We start from the raw sequence: 22,433 nt of genomic DNA on the forward strand, positions 1-22,433 counted from the left end.
TGGGAATATTATTGGATGTTTGTTTCGTCTAAGAGTATATATTTAAGAATCGAAAAAAACTTACAAAAATTTAAAAGTAGCCTAAAGTGTTTTCTTTTTAAAGATGCCTTTAGTTGACCATATGATTCTTAATAATGTTCGAAAGGTTACACTCACCTTTGGGGAAAGTGTCCACAATTTATTTATTTCTATTTATTATTTCTGTCTTCCCAACTTCCTATTGTATTTACCTTAATTGTTTTTTTTCTATAACAATTGTATTTCTCCCTCCCTTCCTATTGTTTCTTGGGGCTCCTTAGTCCCAATTACCCTATATGTACTCGTCAATTAGTCATATATGTCTTACTTGTCAAATCCCTAGTAGATTTGTTATCTTGGTCTGCTATGGTCAGTTTGTCAAAATATTTATCTGTTTTTATGTTATTTTTTTAAATATTTTGTAAATCACTTTGCATATTTGAATAAGCGTTTAATCAAAAACTGGAATAAACTTGAAACTTGAAACGTGATCTTTACTTGTTTTTTGGTCATTTCCAGGGAATTACATTTCAGAGCTTATTATTAGACAGACATTGGATTAACATTGCAGGACATATTTCCTAAATAACATCATCCACTGGCTGTGGCGGTAAAAGCGCCAATGCTCATAGAATTCCTATGAGCTTCGGAGCTAATATTGTCATAGCCGGTGATTTAAAAAAAAAAAAAAAAAGCATAACACAGTTTCATAAAAGGGGACTATCATTTTGATTTCTTTCCAGAATATTCTATAATCCAGTATGGCACCTAAGATTCTGATGACATCTCTCAGCTTTGCTGCTTGGAATGACAATAGGCCTTCTAACATTTTAGCCTATTTGTTGGCACTAATTGACTAATTAAAAATTTACACACACATTTTTTAGGCACCAGGATCTATGTGTAAATTTTAAATAATAATAATAATTTATTTTTTTATGTACTGCCCCACCAGCAGTTCTGGGCGTTCACAACAAGAATAAAACTGAGCAGTTTAGCGAATAATATACAATTCCACAGTGGTAATTCATCGTAAACAATCGATACAGCAGTAGCTAATATACAATTTAAAATCCTATAATCTAATAGAATAGATGCATAATATAAAAACAGCCTACAACAAGTTCTACTAAAGACTGGTTCAACTTTAGTTAAAAAACAATTTAGAAAAATTTTAAAATTTGAAGGTAAAGAAATATTAATTAAACACATTGCAGTTAAAATCATCATTCTAGTTTATCAAATAAATATGTTTTTAAAAATTTTCTAAATGCAAAATAGGAATAAGTTTGAGCAATCGGTGGGTGTAACCAGGAATACAACTTCCTGACCTGATACTCCAATGTCCTATCTAAAAAAGTTTTATAACGGCAGGACCTTGGGGCAGGGAAGACGAAAATGCCTGAATTTCTGGTATCTTTTGCTGAGCGAGACAATTTCAGGTATGAAACCAAATAAGATGGCAATGTTCCAAAAAGTGCCTTATAACATATGTACACCCAAACTTGAAGAACACTCTGGCCCCAAATGGCAACCAGTGCAGTTTAGCATAGAAAGGGCTGACATGGGTCATATTTTTTAAGTCCAAAAATCAGATGCACCGAAGCATTCTGGATCAATCGAAGTCTTTGTAACGTCTTCTTTGGTAGCCCCAAATAAACTATATTGCAATAGGTCAATATTGATAGCACCAAAAAGGGGATGCGGCCATGGGACCGACATAGGCAGATCGGGAGCGTTCCCGGAATTTGCATGCAGTTTTATAGAATAATGCAGATCCACGCCTAATTTAGGCACAAGAATTTATGACAGGTTTTACTTTGTGAAAGTCCTTGTGCCCAAAATTTGGCACAAATCCCAGCATGAAACACTGTTCTATAAACGGCACTCGATTTTGAGCAGTTTATAGAAGAGCACTTAGAGCTAATTTTTGTCAGCATCTGAATCTCGGTGCCGTTCATAGAATTGAATCCCTGACCCTCCTGCATTCCTGATAACATACTTAGTAAACAGGCCCTTGTGTGAGCTGAAAAGTGAGTATGGACCTCATAGAAGATATGCCATCCCTCTCTTTTTGAGTGGGCATCTTCAAGCTGACTCTGAAAATAGATTTGAGATACGCCAAGACAAGGCCCACTAGTCCCTGTGATGCTTTCCAGAGGCTGAATAATGTATCCCGAACATTCTTTCCACCTGCGTAAGTCAGAAACCTCTATAACAAATAGAGCGCATGAGGACATGGAACTAAATGAAAAAAAGTCAACAGAAGAAATGGGCTTTTTTACTACAGTCCCACTGTTATATATTATGGAGAAAAACTAGGTGAGAGCTCTTTGTGACATTTGACTAAACATTCCAGCTACCACAAATACACAAATGAAGGTCACATTTGCAAGTAATATAGGATAGGCTCTATTTTAATTAGCTGATAAATGTCATGAATTGTTCATCACTGACCAACTGTCACTTAAGAAGACAAAGAAAAATGTCACATAAAAGTTAGAATATCTCATTCAGGGAGTCCTCTCTTAAAATTGTCACAATGTAAATTGCTACGTTGTCCTTACATTCTATCAGATGCATATTGAATATTGTGTGTTTTGTGCGATTTCTATACAATAGATGCAAAAAATAGTGTCTGACTGTCTATGAAATTTCACAAGTAGAATGAATTTTGCATATTTGAATAATCTTTCCTCAGGAAACCTGCCAATACAAAACCCCAAAATATATCACAGCAGACACTCAGCATGAAATATAATGCATAGACTATATCACTGCACGACAACTTTATGAGTTGCCTAAAATATTTATTCATATTAGAATTATTTTACAATGTTTTATCCTCAAGTAAAAATATGTTCTCTGAATTGACATTATTAATTACAATAAAGATTACTTGTGAAATAATAATTGTGATTGCGCAGTATAATTCTCTTTTATCTGTCCCACAAGCAAGTTTAAAGTGACTAAAGTCATTTGCATGGATAAATAGCAATTTTGCATGCATAAATCATCTGTATGAAAATTTCCCTTCATCAAATAAAGCTAGAAGTCCACAGTTCAACAGTCTGTAGTTGCATTGGTTGGAAACATTCCTGGGACATGTTTGGGGCTCACATAAATTGGATTTTAACATCTTCCTACATTCTTTTTCATAGAAAATCTGCTCACACAAAAAGGAGGTGCAAAGGTCCATGGATATTTTATATCATGGCAAATTTCAGTGGTAAAATCTGCGCATACTTTCTCATTGAAACATAAGAACATTCATTCGCCAGAAATCTCAATTAATGCATGATCTGATTGATTGCTATCACCTAGATTTGATTGCCCTAGCAGAAGCCTGGCTTCACCCAGGAAAGGAAAGCCATTTTTATTGAGCTGTACCCCTAGGATATTCAGTGTTCTTCTCTTCTAAGAACATAAAAATAACCTTACTGGGTCAGACCAATGGTCCATCAAGCCCAGTAGCCTATTCTCACAGTGACTAATCCAGGTCCCTAATATCTGGCCAAAACCCAAGGAGTAGCAATATTCCATGCTACTGATCCAGGGCAAGTAGCGGCCTCCCCCATGCCCCTCTCAATAACAGACTATGGGCTTTTCCTCCAGGAAATTGTCCAAACCTTTCTTAAAACCAGCTACGCTATCTGCTCTTACCACAACCTCTGGCAATGCGTTCCAGAGCTTAACTCTTCTCTGAGTGAAAAAATATTTCCTCCTATTGGTTTTAAAAGTATTTCCGTGTAACTTCATCGAGTGTCCCTTAGGCTTTGTAATTTTTGACGGAGTAAAAAATCGATCCATTGGACCCGTCCACTCCACTCAGGATTTTGTAGCGTACATGTGGGGGAGGCTTAGCCTTCTCTCCTTCATTGAGAGTGACACAACTTTCTACATGCCTATTCCCTTACACTGAAACTCTCCTGGTTAAGATTTCTGCTTCCCCCCTCCTCTCCATATTCTTCTATTTTACTATTCCATTTTTACTCCCATCTACTGCATGGGACTTGGTTTATCAGAAGACTGACATCACAGGGATAGAAAGTACAAGAGGTGGCAAAAAAATACATCAAGATTTAAAAAAATAATAATAAAAAATGAAGGAGTGGGGTGGATAGAACATTAGGGCTAGTTTGCCTCTAGCGAGGCGATTGGAGTTGAGAACCTGAAGTGAAAATTATTTCAGGGAAAGCAGACGGGATCCTGGATTAGGTATTGTAATCATCCTTGAATAAGAAGGTTTTGAGTTTTGTCTTGAATAGTGGGAGAGAGGACTCTTGCTTTATATGACCTGAAGGACCACTAGGCCAGTCGGGATTTTGGGATATCCCTGATGAATATGCATGATAGATATTTGCATATAATGGAGGTGACAGGCATGCAAATCTGCCCCATGCATATTCATTAGAGCTATCCCAAAAACCCAATTGACCTAGTGGTCCTCCAGAACAGGACTGGAAACCACTGCTTTATATGACCATTGCCCCGGGTACAAAATAAATATTTGTATATTATAAGTAAACCTCTTTGATTGTAACCACAGAAAGGCAGTATATCAAATCCCATCTACTTTCCCTTTCAAGGTCATAGACAAGTAGTTGGTAGAAAATTGTAGAAACATATTTTCAAGCAAAGTGACAAACTGGAAGGCCAAACAACAGTGGGAAAAATAAATATAATTTTTTTAGCAACTGCTCTTCACAGCTACTTCCAAAACATTGCCTATACTGGCACTGCTAGAGTTTTAGTATAATCAAAGCTTAGTCAAAGAACATCCAAAATATGTATGTAAACGTTAATCAAAATTAAGCACAGTGTAGCATCATGATTGCACATTATCTCCAAGATCCATCCAAATATGCAAATCCAAATGATTGCTCTTTATGATATGAGTGTATACTTACATTGATGGTAATCATTTGGCTTAAGAATAAATATAATATCTACTGATGAATCATACAAACTGTGACCAATTACTTACTGATAAAATTCAACCAGCAGCAGTCAACATTATTGTGAATGTTCTTTTACACAGACAACATTCTTCTCCTAATCCCAGCAGACCTGAACCTAACATGTCCGTCTACAAAACTAATGACCAGACTACAAGAATGGTAAACAAAATACCACCCTAAACTAAATATCAAAAAACCCAAACTACTCTAATTGAATCTAAAATTCTGGCTTGCACTTTTCCAAGAATAGGTTCAAGTTGATTTACAATCAAGAAGCCCTTACATTATAAGGAAAGAGTACAGAGTTATTGACAAATAAATTACATCAAGGTAACATGTAAGTACTGTACTAGGTCAGAAAATTAGGTTAACAATGGTTTTAGTGTTCATGACAATATCATTTGTGGTTGAGGGTCAGTCTGAAGAATCTGAGAGCAGTTCTTGGGTTGATACAAGTTATGGTTCAGGCCGTTAGGGTCCATCAGATAAAAGCAGCTTTCAGGTTTTTAACGGAAATAAGAACATAAGAATTGCCATACTGGGACAGACCGAAGGTCCATCAAACTCAGTATCCTGTTTTCAACAGTGTCCAATCCAGGTCCCAATTACTTGGCAGAAACCCAAATAGCAACATTCCAGAGCTGAGATTGTGATGTCATAAAGGCTCATTCCACCAAAGCCTAAGAGTCAAATTCATCAGTGTTGTCACAATGCCTTGATTGTCCTATACTTGGCTCACATAAGAACATAACAATTGCTATACTGGGACAGACTGAAGGTCCATTATGCCCAGTATCTTGTTTCCAACAGTGGCCAACTCAAGTCCCAAGTTCCCTAGCTATTGTAGTTCCCAAGCAACAAAACAGACTTTATGCTGCTTATCCTAAGAATAAGCAGTGGATTTCCCCAAGCCATCTCAATAATAGTCTATGGACTTCCCTTTTAGGAAGAGATAATTTGCTTCTGTTCTGATAGATGATGGAAAAGCCATTCTACGTTCTAGTGGTTTGGACCACTGATATACCTGATCCCTCCACGAATCACACTAGGAAACGGAAATAGCTTAAACATCAAAAAATTATCCAGAGTCCTGGTGATCACCCTAGATAGCAAACTAGGAATGGAACATCACATCAACTCTTTGCGTTTCTGCCAGATACTGGGGACCTGGGTTGGCCACTGTTGGAAACAGGATACTGGGCTTGATGGACCTTCCCGTAAGAACATAAGAATTGCCATACTGCCTTCCCAGTATAGCAAGTCTTGTGTTCTTATGTATTACTATTTATTATTTCTATGGTGCTAACAGATGCACACAGCACTGTACATTAAATAGGATGAAGGTATTAAAGGGCCTAATTTTAGCCCCCATGAAGGTGCTTATCTGGAACTTATTCTACAAAAGGAAATAGGTGCCTACTTTCCTTTAGAGAAGAGTAGCGTAACAGTGCAAATATGCCCATATAATATAGGCATAACAACTTATACCAGCAATAGAGCTAAGTCATCATTTTCTATTATTATGCCCATCTACACTTCCCCCTTCCTCCCTGCCCACGTTCTACCCAGACTTCACACATATGTCCACCCACCTTCAAACTATGCACCTACATGGTTAGATGCCATCTTATAGCTGGAATATTAACATTTACATACATTTTTGATAAATGTAAACATATGCTAATATTTTGGTATTCTCCATTCCTTTTTGATGACTAAATATTGGTGCCCTCTTCATTGCTTATTGGTTTTGATTTTTTAAAGTTCAAAAATTGTTCCTCGACGTTGATCTGAGGAGACTTGGGGCTCCTTTTACTAAGCTGCGATAGCGTTTTTAGCGCGCGCAGAATTTTAGCGCGTGCTAAACCCACGCTACGCGGCTAGAACTAATGCAAGCACAATACTGGCGTTAGTGGCTAGCGCTCGCTAAAACCGCTATCGCAGCTTACTAAAAGGAGCCCTTAATGTATTTGACTTTTGCAAAGTCCAATGAAGATATTTGCATTATTCCTCAGGTATGAGGAGTAGACCTATAGAACAACTATACCTTAGAGCAGGGGTGTCCAACCTTTTGGCTTCCCTGGGCTGCATTGTCCAGAAAAAAAAATGTTTCTGGGCTGCACAAATGCGCAAACGCTGCAGCAAGACAGAGGAGGGAGCCGGTAAGATGGTAAATACCTGGGGGCAGCAGAGGAAAACACTGCATCGCCCTCGACTGGGGCCGCAGAAAATACTTCACGGGGCCGCAGGTTGGACACCTCTGCCTTAGAGGTTTGCATGAATTTTGTTTCACGCTATTAAGACAATGAAAAATATTTGGCCCTAAGAAAACCTGTCGACATTGGTACTCCAATAGAGACCTTTAAAATAGTCCTCTACTCAGAACTATCTCACCTTTTTTTTAATGTTTGGTTTCAAACCCCTTTAAAGATGAAGAGGTATGATATTATAAGACTGAACAGTGTATTCAATTATGGATTGGATATTTACAGTATGAGACACAAACTAGAGAAGACCTGGGGGATGCATTCTTCTTATGAGTACCTTTTACTTCTTCTTCTTCCTCTTCTTTTTCTTTACCTTCATCTTTTTCCTCATTTTATTCTTTCTTTCTTTCTTCAGTTTCTCTTTCCTCTTATCTTTTCTTTTATTATTTTTTCATGAACAATTCTAGTACTTTGGATCTTTTAAAACGATTCAGTTCTACACTGCACACCGTAGCTGAATATTTGTTATACTAAATGTTTTGTTTTATTTTTTGATATCTTGTACTTGAACTGTTTCTTATATTTTTTCAAAAAACTCAATAAAAAAATATTGAAAAAAAAAAAAAAAGAGTACCTTTTACTGTCTGTGCTACATGTGCTACTATGACCAGGTCTAAGAGAGAATAATTCTGAGTTATAATCCATGTTTAAATAACAGAACTGAAAGAGGATTCATGCTAATGCATAATCTATGCTTACACAGTCTATTTGCTAAGAGAGCTACAGCTAGTATAAAGCTGTCTTATTATAGCCACTCATGTGCCAGTAAAGTAGCATTTCCCAAAGATAGAGCTGACATCTTTTCGTGGTTACTTTGTATAGCAAAACTCACAGACTATTTTCAGTACCTGATTATGACGGTGGTTTGAAAAGTTTGTTAAAAAAAAAAAAAAAAAAGCAAGTTAAACAAAGGGGTCCTTTTACTATGGGCTCCTTTTACAAAGGTGTGTTAGGGCCTTAACGCGCGGAATGGCGTGCGCTAAATTGCCCCGCACGCTAGCCGCTACCGCCTCCTCTTGAGCAGGTGGTAGTTTTTCGGGTAGCGCATGCTATATAGCGCGCGCTAATCCGGTGCGTGCGCTAAAAACGCTAGCGCACCTTTGTAAAAGGAGCCCTAAGGCACGCTAGCTGTTTTAGCGCACGCTGGACGCTAACGCATCCCTAGACTATAATGGACACATTAGCGTTTAGTGCACACTAATATTTAGCCCGCGCTAAAACGGCTAGCATGCCTTAGTAAAAGGCTCACTTACACATACACCCTTATACAAAACCGTAACATGGTTTATAGCAGCGGCTGTGGCGATTACAACTCTGATGCTCATAGGAATTCTATGATGTACTATTAGTACTCTGAGCACTCCAACAATTTTTAACCAATTCTTGAGCCTCAGCCCCACCACTCACCGCCTCAAAGTATTTTCATCGCGGCAAGCTTTACGTGGTTATTTCCTCATTGGCTCATTTTACTTTCTACTTTTTTTCTTTTCTTTTCAACTATTTTAAAAGTGCATTGTGCCTTATATTGTTGCACATTTCCTAATACAGTGGCACCTCGGTTTACGAGTGCACCGGTTTGCGAGTGTTTTGCAAGACGAGCAAAACATTTGCAAAATCGGCGCCTCAGAAACCGAGCATGGCTCGATTTACGAGCGCCCCCCCCCCTGCGATCCGGCACTCCCCTCCCCCCCACCGCTTCATACCGTCATCTGGGCACCGGCACTGGCATGTCCTGTGCTTGGTGCCGGTGCCCGAAGATCGGCCTCCTCTTCGGGCACCGGCACCAAACACAGGACGTGCCGATGCCCAGATGATGGTATGAATTGGCGGGGGGGTGCCGTATTGCAGCAGGGGGGTGCCCAATCACGGTGGGGGGTGCCCAATTGCGGCGGGGGGGGGGGGGTGATGCATCGTGGGGGGGAGGGTGCCGGATCGCAGGGGGGGCTTCGGAGGAAGCAATGCCGGTTCTCGTGGGGGGGGGGGGAATGTATCAAAGCAAGTTTCCATTATTTCCTATGGGGAAACTCGCTTTGATAAATGAGCATTTTGGATTACGAGCATGCTCCTGGAACGGATTATGCTTGTAATCCAAGGTACCACTGTACTTATAAATCAAAGTGCTTAGTGCTTACTTATTTCATCAACCTCATATATATATTTCTTTTATGAATAAATAGATAGATATAAATAAAGCAAAATAACTTAGCTTTCTCTCATTTAGTTCATTCATTCATCTAACTTCATACACCTTCAGTTTAGTTTGGGAAGGTTGGAAAGGTTTGGGAAGGTTGGAAAGTAAAATGAGCCAATGAGGAAATAACCACGTAAAGCTTGCTGCGATGAAAGTATTTTGAGGCGGTGAGTGGTGGGGCTGAGGCTCAAGAACTGGTTAAAAATTGTTGGAGTGCTCAGAGTACTAATAGTACATTATAGATTCTATTCTCTGTGCAAAGATTATTACTATACATTGATCATAAGTTCTTGGACATAGGAATTCTATGAGCATTGGAGCTGTTTCCGCCACGGCTGGTGCTAAAAACCATGCTTCAGCCTTGTAAAAGGAGGAATTAGTCTAGCGAGTTTCCAGTTTTCTCGTATTGTAGGAAAAAAAAGGTTTTGTCAAACTCTTCAAAATACTCATTGACAGCATTGATGATTTTAATGGACTGTGGTGCCACTGCATGGAAATTTACCAAACTTTTGAAACCACCTTCGTATATCATCTGCTTCACCTCTTGATCCTGTGCAGTATACATGCAAAATGTTACACAAAATTCGATAGAATATCTTTGTTAGTGATAACTTTGCATAGGTTAAGAGAGCTAAGATACCACAAAGCCCCAGATTCATGCCAGTGAATGGCACTTGGCCATAGGAAAACCTCAGACCTGCTACAGATTTCCATGGTGAAAAAAAAAAAATAACCTAAAACTAGTCACCCCAGCAGTATATAACGTTATCATAAAAATTAGTATAAGATACCGCTACTACCAGACAATACACATCAGTATTGTTAGCCCAACAGACTTGAAAGGCTATGGCCTCAGAATCGGAGCCTACGCACAGCAGTGAATCACAAACTGAGATAATCCGCGCAGTTATACCGCTCCTGCTCCAATCATTGGCCGGTATTTACTTTTTTTAAACTTTTTCTAAAGCATTTCAATGAAGCTAGTTCAAACCCTTCACACTAGTGACTGAATATGTTTTAAAGATAAGTCAGCAACAAGATAAGTCTTTTTGGTCTACACTTTTTCAAATCCTGGCTAATATATATACGCAGTTTCCCTAAAAGTTTTTGAAGTTTGGGGTGAAGGGTTTGAACTAGCTTCATTGAAATGCTTTAGAAAAAGTTTTAAAAAAGTAAATACCGGCCAATGATTGGAGCAGGAGCTGTATAACTGCGCGGATTATCTCAGTTTGTGATTCACTGCTGTGCGTAGGCTCCGATTCTGAGGCCATAGCCTTTCAAGTCTGTTGGGCTAACAATACTGATGTGTATTGTCTGGTAGTAGCGGTATCTTAAACTAATTTTTGAGTACTAAGCAACAATTATAGACCCTTTTGGCCAGTTATAACCCTCCAAATAGAGAGGCAAATTTTTTTTTTTCATTAATATGAAAGTATGTGTTTCTGGCTGCAAATATGTTCTAGTACTGTGGAGGACATGCATATTTCACATTTTTAAAAAAATATAAAACTGGAAACTTCTATGTGGAGCTTTCCAGTTCAGTGATCCCCTTTGGTAACAATTATCATGGGGGTGGGGGAAGAATTCCAGGGATTATAGTCAACCAGTGTTGAATGTCCCCTAATCTTTGTGATTTTTGAAAGAGTAAAAACTTGATTCACTTTTATCCATTCTAAACCACTCAGGATTTTGTAGACCTCAAACAAATCTCCCCTCAGCCATCTCTTTTCCAAGTTGAAGAGCCCTGACCTCTTTAACCTTTTCTTATATGAGAGGAGTTCCATCCCCTTTATCATTTTGGTTGCTCTTCTTGGAACCTTTTCTAATTCCACTATTAGGGGCATAATCAAAACAGAAGAAAAGTCCATGTCAACCCACCTAAGTTGGTACTTGGACATTTTGCTTGCTAAAACGTCCAAGCACCAATTTTCAAAGCTGGAAATTTAGACATTTTGATGCTTGTTCATCCTCCAGAACATTTAAGTGTTAAGGGTGTGTTTTAGGTGGGCTTTGGAGTGTGTTAGACTTGAACGTGTTGCAGTGATAATCAAACCTTTTGCAAGATGTCCTAGATGGAGCTTAGATGTTTTTGCCTAGATGTTTTATAAGTATCTAAGTGCCAAAAAGGGACCCAAACTGGTCAGAGGACTACAAGAGGGATTAAGAAATGACCCCCCACCCCCACACACTCAAACAGAGGCCATTGACCCCTCTCATCCCAGATTTATAAATAAAATAGTACATACCTGTATGGGAAAGCCTAGTAGAGTATCATATAAGTGTCTTAAGTAGCCTAGTGGGTGGGCTCGTGAACCATAGAGAGGAGAAACCAGGCCCAAAAGCCATTCTAACTACTAGATTATGGTGGAAAGTATGAGCCTGCCAAAACCCTATGCTACTGCCATATAGGCGCCACCTGTGGCAGACAGGTGGTTATAGTAGATTTGGGGGAAGTTTTGGAGGGCTCAGCATAAATTATAATGGAGTTATGATGAGATGTGCTTCTGGCACCCTTTATGTAAAGTTCACAGCAGTGCTCACTAATATGGCTCACTGCTCTGTTGGCATGTCTATATGGCCAGTCCATTGCAATGCTTGATCCTTCCTACATCGAAATGGTGCTGATTTGGACATTTCTAACTTTAGACAATATGTCCAAGTAGGTGATTTTTTAAAAATATATATTTGGTCATCCTGTTCAAAAATGGACATTTCTCCACTTCTGAATTTGGAAGTTTAGCGGGAACTGTCAAAATTCAGACTTAGACATTCTGGTGAAAATGCCCCTCCACATCATTTTTGAGATACAGTGACCAGAACTGAATGTAATACTCAAGGTGAGGTAGCAATATGGATTGATACAGAGACATTATACAGCGGGGGTGTCAAAGTCCCTCCTCGAGGGCCGCAATCCAGTCGGGTTTTCAGGATTTCCCCAATGAATATGCATGAGATCTATTTGCATGCACTGCTTTCATTGTATGCTAATTAGATCTCATGCATATTCATTGGGGAAATCCTGAAAACCCAACTGGATTGCGGCCCTCGAGGAGGGACTTTGACACCCCTGTTATACAGTAATATTTTTAGTCTTATTTATCATCCCTTTCATACCACATCTTTGGCAGAAGACTCAGCATATTGTCTACAGTGACATCTAGATCTTTTTCGTGGGTGTTGACCCCTTAGGTCAGAGGTAGGCAATTCTTGTCCTCGAGAGCCGGAGCCAGGTCAGGTTTTCAGGATATCCACCATGAATATGTACGAGACGGATTTACATGCACTGTCTCCTTGAGATGCAAATCTATCTCATGCATATTTATTGTGAATATCCTGAAAACCTGTCCTGGCTCCGGCTCTCGAGGACCGGAAATGCCTACCCCTGCCTTAGGTGAACCCTATGGCAGTAACTATGATTTGGATGATTTTTCTCAATGTGCATCACTTTGCATTTGCCCATATTAAATTTCATCTGCCATTTGGATGCCCAGTCTCCTAAGGTTTTCCTAAGGTTGTCCTGCAATTTTTCAGTCTGCATGCATTTTAACAACTTTGAATAGTTTTGTGTCATTTGCAAATTTAATCACCTCACTTGTCATTCCCAATTTCCAGATCATTTATAAATATGTTAAATAGCACCGGTCCCACTACAGATCCCTGCAGAACTCTAGTATTCACCCTCCTCCACTGAAAAAAATGGAAAATTATTTGCAACAAGACTATTTATTTGTTCACTTTTCTATACCGTTCTCCCAGGGGAGCTCAGAAAGGTTTACATGAATTTATTCAGGTACTTAAACATTTTTCCCTGTCTCTCCCGGCGGGCTCACAATCTATCTAATGTACCTGGGGCAATGGGGGGGATTAAGTGACTTGCCCAGGGTCACAAGGAGCAGTGTGGGTTTGAACTCACAACCTCAGGGTACTGAGGCCGTAGCTTTAATTACATCAAAGAGAAGCAAAAGAGGCAACCGTGGTTCTCAATCTTTTTATTCATTCAAGACCCAACACGTACGTGTTGTGGACGTATCTCTAATAAACAGAAAGATACAGCGTTGTTCTTATGCATAGCTGATGAGCTTTTAAAGGTCATCTTTTCAAACCACCATTCGTTTATTTACATTTACATTGTTTCACTATAAGAGGAGATTTGAAAACCAAGTTCTTCTCATTGAGGATAAGACAACTGAGGCAGGTCATACGGCCGAAACACGTACGTTTTGGGTCTTGAATGAATAAACAGATTGAGAACCAAGGCTGCCTCCTGTTTCTCTTTGTTCTACCTTGAGGAGGTAGAATCTCTTGTTTGTGTGTATGACTTTAACCACTGCGCACATTCTACCCACTAATTAGAAGATATATGTCTTTCGGCATCATGTCTTGCTTGTAATACTGTGTAGGAGACCTTGGTTCAATTCCCAAGCCCTGGCAGGGCAGAAAAGCAGTAAAAGAAGCATTCAAAGCCCACAAAGGCAGGAACGTTCAGTCTTCACAGAATGGCGATCCTTTTGATTAGAGACTCAAAGCAAACAAGTAGACGTTTCGAAAAGGATATATTTTTTTTTGGTCCCTGGTAAGGGGCTGCTGTTGCAATGGTTGGACTAGATGGGAGGAGTCAAGCTAGGGGAAAATAGCATCTGCAAATGGAAAATTAAGGTTCCTGACATTACAGCTCCAGTAGAAAACAATTCTCATTGAACAGGAAATTAGAAAGAGCAGGAGAAAATTGCTGAGCCTGGAAACATAAGAAAGAAAGCATACAGTATATTCATTCAGAAATTAATAAAATAGAAAAATTATAATAGCATTTTATTTATTTCTTCAATTTTCTATAACGTTCTCCCAAAGGAGCTCATAATGATTTTATAAAGGTATGTACAAGTAGGTATGTATAAACAGGTAGATATTATAGGTGGAATTAAGAAAGAGGATTGAATATGGTTTAAGAGGCCTGTATTGAGAACCAACTCAAAAAATGCCAACTCTGTATTGTAACATCTTTACAAAGCACGATTTTTGGTTACAGTTTAATAATGTATTGATTATGGTTTATTAATGTCTGTATTGAAACCATCCCAGGAAACGCAAACTCTATATTGTAACACCATTACAGAAGCTCATGTATTCATGTATTATAACACCATTACAAAGCTCATATAAACAGCTCCCCCAGTCATTAGCAGTGGTATAGAAGCTTTCAATAAACATGAATTTATTCAGATACTCAAGCATTTTTCCCTCTCTGTCCCAGCAGGCTCACAATCTATCTAATGTACCTGGGACAATGGGGGGGGGGAATTAAGTGACTTAGCCAGGGTGACAAGGAGCAGCATGGATGTGAACCCCAAAATGCTGAAGCTGTATCTTTAACCACTGCACCACACACTCATAAGAGATAACTTCCCATCTTTAAGAATTAGATGTTTAGGATGCTTCATCCATCATCCTCTTCCATCAATTGGCAAGATATGTGCTTTCCACACCAGAGTACTGTTTATTTCCAAATCATGCAGGAAAGCTTTGCAAGAAATATGGAGGCATTTTCAGCCTTCGTTATCGCAGCCTAAGGATTTGGGGCACATACTAAACAGTGTTAGAATTTAATTGACTACTTCATATCCAGAAGCAACTGTGCATAGGATAAAGTCTGGCTTTTATCATTTTTATTGTACATTTATAGGACACTTCTAACTGGAAGATTTATAAATTTTTGTTACTACTGTGTTGGAGTTGTTACACTACACAGGAGAGCTGAACGCTTGACAGAGCCAAGCTTCATATTTTAATACCCTTTATCTGCAGCAGAATATAAAACAGCATAGTGACCACAGTACACCTTGTACTGTAGTCTACAAAAATGTTCTTCTCTGTCTTTTATTCACAATTTAATATTTCTTTTACAGAATACTCTGCTGCTGTTCCTGGCCAGCCTATTTCACATGCCGCTGTCTTAAGAATTAAGCCTGGCACTTCATCTTCAGCACAGTTTAATTCAAGGAGCCGACCACGATTCAGTAACCCTTCATTAGGAGCAATCAGTCTCCTTACTCCGAGTTGGCGAGATACAGCACAGCATTACCAGTCTCCAACAAACCTATATCATTTCTCAGAGGCCTTTAGGCAAGAAGGTGAGTCTCGCTCTCTCTCTCTCCCTCGCTTTCTCTACCCACCTCTCTCTTTCTCTCTCCCTCCCCCTTCTTTTCTTTCTCAGAAAATGTTTGAAGATATGGCACTATTTATACACGTCATTTGAAATCAAACATTCTCAAAACCAATATTTCAGAAAATGCATTTTAGCAGCTTAATTCCAAACCATGAGGCATTTCCTATTATGAGACCCAGTTAAAAAAAAAAAAAATCCTTTTTTCTTTCTAAAGGAATTGTGCATATTTCTCTCTCATAGCCTATATATAACAGAAAGTAGAAAACTTGATGTGAAATGGCATTGAATTGCAATCAAGTTTTGCCTATTCGGTGAATACCTACATATTTGAAGTATATATGAATCAATTTCAAAATATATTTTAGACTTCTTTTTGGCACTACTCTTTTTTTTTTTTTTTTTGTATATATCTTTATTCACAATTGCAAAGGGCCGAGTGTTTGGCGATTGTGTGTGTGTATGCTTGGGGGTATTTGGCACTACTCTTGATTTCTTAACATATTATAATTACGAGCAATGGAGTTGGAATTCTGCCTTAACAGAAACAAACATATCCCTTGTTTTACTAAGGTGTGCTAAGCGTTTTAGCACATGTATAGCACATGCTAGCCGCTAACGTGTCCATAGACTAACATGCACACGTTAGCGTGTGGTTAGTGCGCACTAATATTTAGCGTGCACTAAAAAGCATAGCACACCTTAGTAAAAGGAGCCCATAGTAAATGATAGCAGATAAAGACAATACTTTGTTAGCAAAAACTCAGTAAAACAACTTTACAAGACAATGGGCCTGCTTTAATATATTACTATAAATACAGTATGGGATAAAATCCTTAACTGTAATTTTACCAAATAATTTTACCAAAAGAAAAGAAAATGTTTTTATTTAGCCGACCTAGGTCCAATCAGTGCAATTAAAATGAAATCCATGAAGGGGCATAATAAAAAAAAAATGTTTAAGTCCTCTTTTGGCCTAAGGCCCTAGGCCCCAAAAAGTAGGCTGCAGGGAAATGTCCACTCTCAAAAAATAAAGTCCAAAATGTGGTGTTGTTTTTATCGAGAATGGCCTACGTTCAGGCTGTATTTTGGATGACCTTAAGTCTGTGAAGTTGCTTAGGGCCTATACCCACATATAAGGAGTTGCAATAGTTTAGCTGAGCGAGAATAAGAATTTGGGCCAGTATTGTAAAGTCACATTCATAAAAGAAAGGTCTGATCAACCGCAACTGTTTCATGTTCATGTTAAAGATGTTTGTTTGTTTTTTGCTGAAGATTAGAGATTTGCAGGGGATAAGAAAGAGTAGAGTTCAAGATCACACCAAGGATTTTGGATGAGTATTGTACGCTGAATGTGGTTCCAGATGGAAGGCTAGCAGAAGTAGGGACTGCTTGATGGGAAGTATGGAGCCAAGTTAAGTTAGTCTTGGCAGTGTTTAGTTTGAGCTTGTTCTTGTTAGCCAGGTAGAAATTTTGTTTATTCCTTTTGAGATTTATTTGGCGATGTTCATGGAGGCCGGAACAATATACAGCAAAAGGAAGATGTCAGCATAGGTTAGGAGTTGTTTACTGTTTGTGAATTTGATTTCACCAAGTGAGCTCATAACAAAGTTGAACAAAATTAGAGCCAGAACGAAAGAAGTTATCCTGCCGTTGTATCGGGCGATGGTGCGCCCGTATTTGGAGTACTGCGTCCAGTATTGGTCGCCGTACCTTAAGAAGGATATGGCGTTAGTCGAGAGGTTTCAGAGGAGAGCGACACGTCTGATAAAAGGGATGGAAAACCTGTCATATTCTGAGAGATTGGAGAAGATGGATCTCTTTTCCCTGGAGAAGAGGAGACTTAGAGGGGATATGATAGAGACTTATAGGATCATGAAGGGCATAGAGAGAGTAAAGAGGGACAGATTCTTCAAACTTTCTAATAATAAAAGAACAAGAGGGCATTCAGAAAAGTTGATAGGAGACAAATTCAAACAAATGCTAGGAAGTTCTTCTTTACCCAACGTGTGGTGGACACCTGGAATGCGCTTCCAGAGGACGTAATAGGGCAGAGTACGGTACTGGGGTTCAAGAAAGGATTGGACAAATTCCTACTGGAAATGGGGATAGAGGGGTATAAATAGAAGATTACTGCACAGGTCCTGGACCTATTGGGCCACCGCATGAGCGGACTGCTGGGCACGATGGACCTCGGGTCTGATCCAGCAGAGGCATTTCTTATGTTCTTATGAGATAAAGGAGAGCCCTATGGCATGCCACAGAAGGATCTCCAGCTTTGCGAGAGAGAGTGTTGTCTTTCCTTACAACATATTTTCAATTGCTTAAGAATGAGTTAAACCATTTAATCACTGATCCTTCAATTCCAATTTCACTGAATTTCAACAGAAGGAGATTGTGGTCCACAGAGTCATAGACAGCTGAGATGTCAAATTGTAGTCAAATTGCTTGTTTTCCTTTGTTTAGCAATTGATTGATATTAGTTGTGCAAGTAAAATGCAGCAGTTCAGTGCTGTGGTGGTCTCTGAAATCATATTGAGTTGGATGTAGACAGGCGTGTTGATCCATGTATTTTTTCAGTTGTTTGCAGACTACAGTTTCAAGTAATTTGGTCAGTATTGGGATTCCTGGGATTTGGTCTGAGTTAGAAGGAATGGATAGGCCTGCACTCTGGGTTTTGGGGATGGGAGATAAGGCTATGTGGTCCATTTGGCATCATAGGGTCCCCTTATGGAGTAGGGAAGTGATAAATCTGGTTAACTATTGATTAATAAAGTCGGGGCCACTCACATATAACTTATTGAGAAATGTGTCAAGGGTACTGTTGCGTGTGGATAGTTTGGTGAGGAGTGTGATGACTTCAGTTGTGGTTATAGGGGAGAAGGTAGTCAGGATTTTGTCTGCAGGACGGTAATCATCTGTGACTAGAAAAATAACCAAATGACCAGAAAAATACAAATATTGGTTGCACTAACAATAAAAAATTATTTACAAAAAAAAAAAAATTTTCCAGAAAGGTCATTAAAGAAACAATTTTTGGCCATCTATGCCTAGTTTCCAGCCCTCTTCATCAGCCTTGCAGCCCCTTCATTCAAGCTTCCATCCATTGCTATCTGCTTCCTTGTCTGTGTTTCTGAAGCAATATAAATTACCTTAGCCATAGGTAGTATATCCTTTTTTTTAGTACTTTCAATACCTCTTGAAAGTACCATTTCAGCTTATCTGAAGGAGAAACCAAATGGAAATTTGAGAAAGAAAACAAATGAATGCTAATCAGTCTAATCTTTCCAAGACTTCCATTTTGAACTTAAAATATTCCTTATCCTTACTTAGGGTCAAATTACAAATTTGTAATAAGAACGGAAGTCTAAAAATAAGTCTTCCAAATAAGTCATTTGAGGGCTCAAAGATTTGTTGTCTCGAGTTAAAGAAAGTGCAGCTCTATTACCGTACATTAATTTGACTCAAGGCTAGACACTGCGGAAAAACAACACAGTTATTTCTCCGTAGTGCCCAGCCTTGAGTCAGATTAATTTAATAAAACTGCTTTTTCTTTAACTCAAGACAATAAAATCTTTGAGCCCTCAAATTACTTGTCAGCTTGCACAGGCATGGGCTGCTCACAACTGGAGACAGCATTCAAAGCATACAGAGTAACAGACGGTTTGACAAATATCACCTAACAGAGCCCAAACCATGTCCTGTCTCCCACTCTTCCTAAATTTTGAGCACACATTCTACCTAGTGTGATCATATGGCTCCAGAAAAAAGGGGGACGGATTGAGACATCCGGGTTTTACTTCCATTGAAAGCAATGGAAGTAAGGAGAACAGATTGAGACATCTGGGTTGCTTTCAATGGAAGTAAAACCCGGATGTCTCAATCCGTCCCCCTTTTTTCTGGAGCCCTATGGTCACACTAATTCTACCTGCTGTTTCTGCCATCTATTATACGATTCACAGCGGTATGGGAATGTATTATGGATGCTCCTTTCACTGTGGCCTTCAACATCTGCAGGACTGCAGCAATTAAGAACATAAGACTAGCCATACTGGGTCAGACAAGTGGTCCATCCAGCCCAGTATCCTGTTTCCACAATGGCCAATCCAGTTCACAATACCTGGCAAAAACCCAAATAGTAGCACTCCATGCTACCAATGTTGTGGAATACTCTACCACTTGAAGTAAAGAAGGCATCGACTTTACAAAATTTTAAGAAATTATTGAAGACGGAGTTATTTAAATACTTTCTTCATGAGTTTCGTATCATGACAAATGTGAGGAGCAAGCAGTTAATTTTTTTAGATATGCTGTATAGACTGGGAAAGATTGCATTGTCTGCATTTTAATTATGAGTGTAACTCATAACTCACACAGAACTGGAGGATGGCATGAGTAACAAATGCTGGTGTAGAAGGACTGAGGTTGAAACAGACACTACAGAATGACAGTCTCTGGTATCCAGAGCAGATATTGTGATGTCATAATGCCTCATTCCACCAGTGCCTAAGAGCCAATCACATCAGTGATGTCACAATGGCTGCATTATCCTTGGCACTCCATGCTATCTTCCAGGAACTTGTCCAATCTTTTTTTTAAACCCCATCTATGTTAACCACTGTTACCACATCCTCTGGCAACACGTTCCAGGGCTTAACGATTCTCTGTGTGAATAAATATTTCTTCTTATTGGATTCACATTTACCTGTTCTGTACCACTCAGGATTCTGAAGACTTCAGTCATATTTCCCCATAGCTGTCTCTTTTCCAAGCTGAAGAGCCCTAACCTCTTTAGCCTTTCCTCGTGTATAAGGAGTTCCATCCCCTTTATCATCTTGGTTGCCTAGCCCATTGTAAAACTATTTATCAGTGTTACCAATGACTTGATTAACCAGCCTAAAACACTATTTTCTGCCCAAGACAGTCAACCCTTGCTTCTCTTTACACTGACACATTTGTGGACTATTACAGCTTCAAAATTGATGATCTTCATCGTCTTCTGCTAACCAAGCCATACTGCCTGTCCCAGCAGGCCTGAATCTCTTTCTTAGGGCCTCATTACCCACTTTCTGGACTTTCTTCAATCCAATTACAGTACCAAGTTCTCTCTGAGAAAGCTGTTTGTTGTTTTTTTTTCCTTCTAGAGCAGGGGTGTCAAAGTCCCTCCTCGAGGGCCGCAATCCAGTCGGGTTTTCAGTATTGCTCAATGAAGGTGCATGAGATCTATTTGCATGCGCTGCTTTCATTGTATGCTAATTAGATCTCATGCATATTCGTTGGGGAAATCCTGAAAACCCGACTGGATTGCGGCCCTCGAGGAGGGACTTTGACACCCCTGTTCTAGAGCGACAACATATCCTCTTGATCTTTTCCCTTTTCACTGGATACATAATCCTTCCTTGGGGCTTTTTTTCTTTTTTTTTCCTATCAATCATCAATCACAATCTCTCCAGTTGGGAAATTCTATTGAGAGAGCAGTAGCATATAGAGAATATCCATGTGTTTACACCTTCGCCAGTGTGACTTTTGATCAGGTTATATAATACAGAGACCATCCTGACTGGCCTTCTCAGTGAATTCCACAGCATCGTTGATGTTGGTTGGTTGGCCCTTGTTAGAATGATATGAGGCAACTGAGAACCTGGTCAGAGAGGCTAATGGCTGCCAGCCTAGCAAGCAACAAGTTATGGTCTACTAAGTCGAAGATTAATTGCATATTGAGAGAGACTGAAAGGGCTAGGGTTACCATATGGCTCCAGAAAAAGAAATGGAAAACACAGGAGAGTCAAATCCACAGTACCAATACTCAGACACGAAAGAGTGGATAAGTCCAGAAAAGACTAGTGAACTCTAAGTATTCCACAAAATCCTTTATTCCTTTAATACAACATATATCGACTCGGCATGCGCATGTTTTGGCCCAAATGGCCTATTTCTGGAGTCTCACAGGTTTGTGTATGAATCAAAGCGATCCAGTGATCAATTAAGCATCAATGATGCACGCTGCAAAAACGCCACCACTTGCAAACTGCATACGGCGAAAAAGGAGGACAGGTTCAGACCTCCAGGTTTTACTTCCTTTACTTTCAATGGAAGTAAACCCTGAACGTCTCAATCTGATCATAGGCCATAAAAAAACCCTCTTAATCTTTTTCAAAGTGGTATGATTTTCATTTCTCAAAACCTGAATAAAATTTGTAAAACTTATCTTTGGTAGGAGTGTCCTGATCAGGATAAATTTTACAAATTTTTTTTTGGGGGGGTCTGCGCTAAATGCTAATGCGTCCATTATATTCTATGGATGTGTTAGCATTTAGCGCACACTAAAGATTAGTGAGCGCTAAATGCTCACGTGCCCATAGAATATAATGGGCGCGTTAGCATTTAGCGTGGGCTAAATTGGCTAGCGTGCCTTATCAAAAGACCCCCTTTAATTTTAGGCAATGTCATTTTCTATCTGCTACTAGTGCCACTTTAGCCAAATATTTCCACAATCATGCTCAATGACTATGGGCTCCTTTCACAAAGGTGCGCTAGTGTTTTTAGCGCACGCACAAGATTAGCGCGCGCTAGCCGAAAAATTACCGCCTGCTTAAAAGGAGGCGGTAGCGGCCAGCGTGCGCGGCATTTTATCGCACGTTAAAACCGCTAGCGCACCTTTGTAAAAAGAGCCCTATGTATAGCTAGGTAGGAAAATAGATGGGTAGATCGGTAGACATTTACTTGAAGTAGCATCCACCATGTATAGAGTAGAGAGTTGCACGGGGACAGAAATCCCACCCATCCCCGCCCGTCCCTGCCAGGATCTCTCCGTCCCCACCCATCCCCGCAAGGAA

The 22,433-nt window shown here is 39.4% G+C and overlaps 1 protein-coding gene across 1 annotated transcript in view; it reads left to right on the plus strand.

Annotated features, from left to right (window-relative positions):
• The window catches only part of CNTN5 (contactin 5), a 1,460,727-nt gene that overhangs the window by 936,478 nt on the left and 501,816 nt on the right, over positions 1 to 22,433 (plus strand). Inside the window, 1 exon segment of the mRNA XM_033947995.1 lies at positions 15,341 to 15,565. Within this exon segment, the coding sequence (XP_033803886.1) occupies positions 15,341 to 15,565 (225 nt within the window).

This window comes from Geotrypetes seraphini, chromosome 6 (genome assembly GCF_902459505.1).
Source record: "Geotrypetes seraphini chromosome 6, aGeoSer1.1, whole genome shotgun sequence".
NCBI lineage: Eukaryota > Metazoa > Chordata > Amphibia > Gymnophiona > Dermophiidae > Geotrypetes > Geotrypetes seraphini.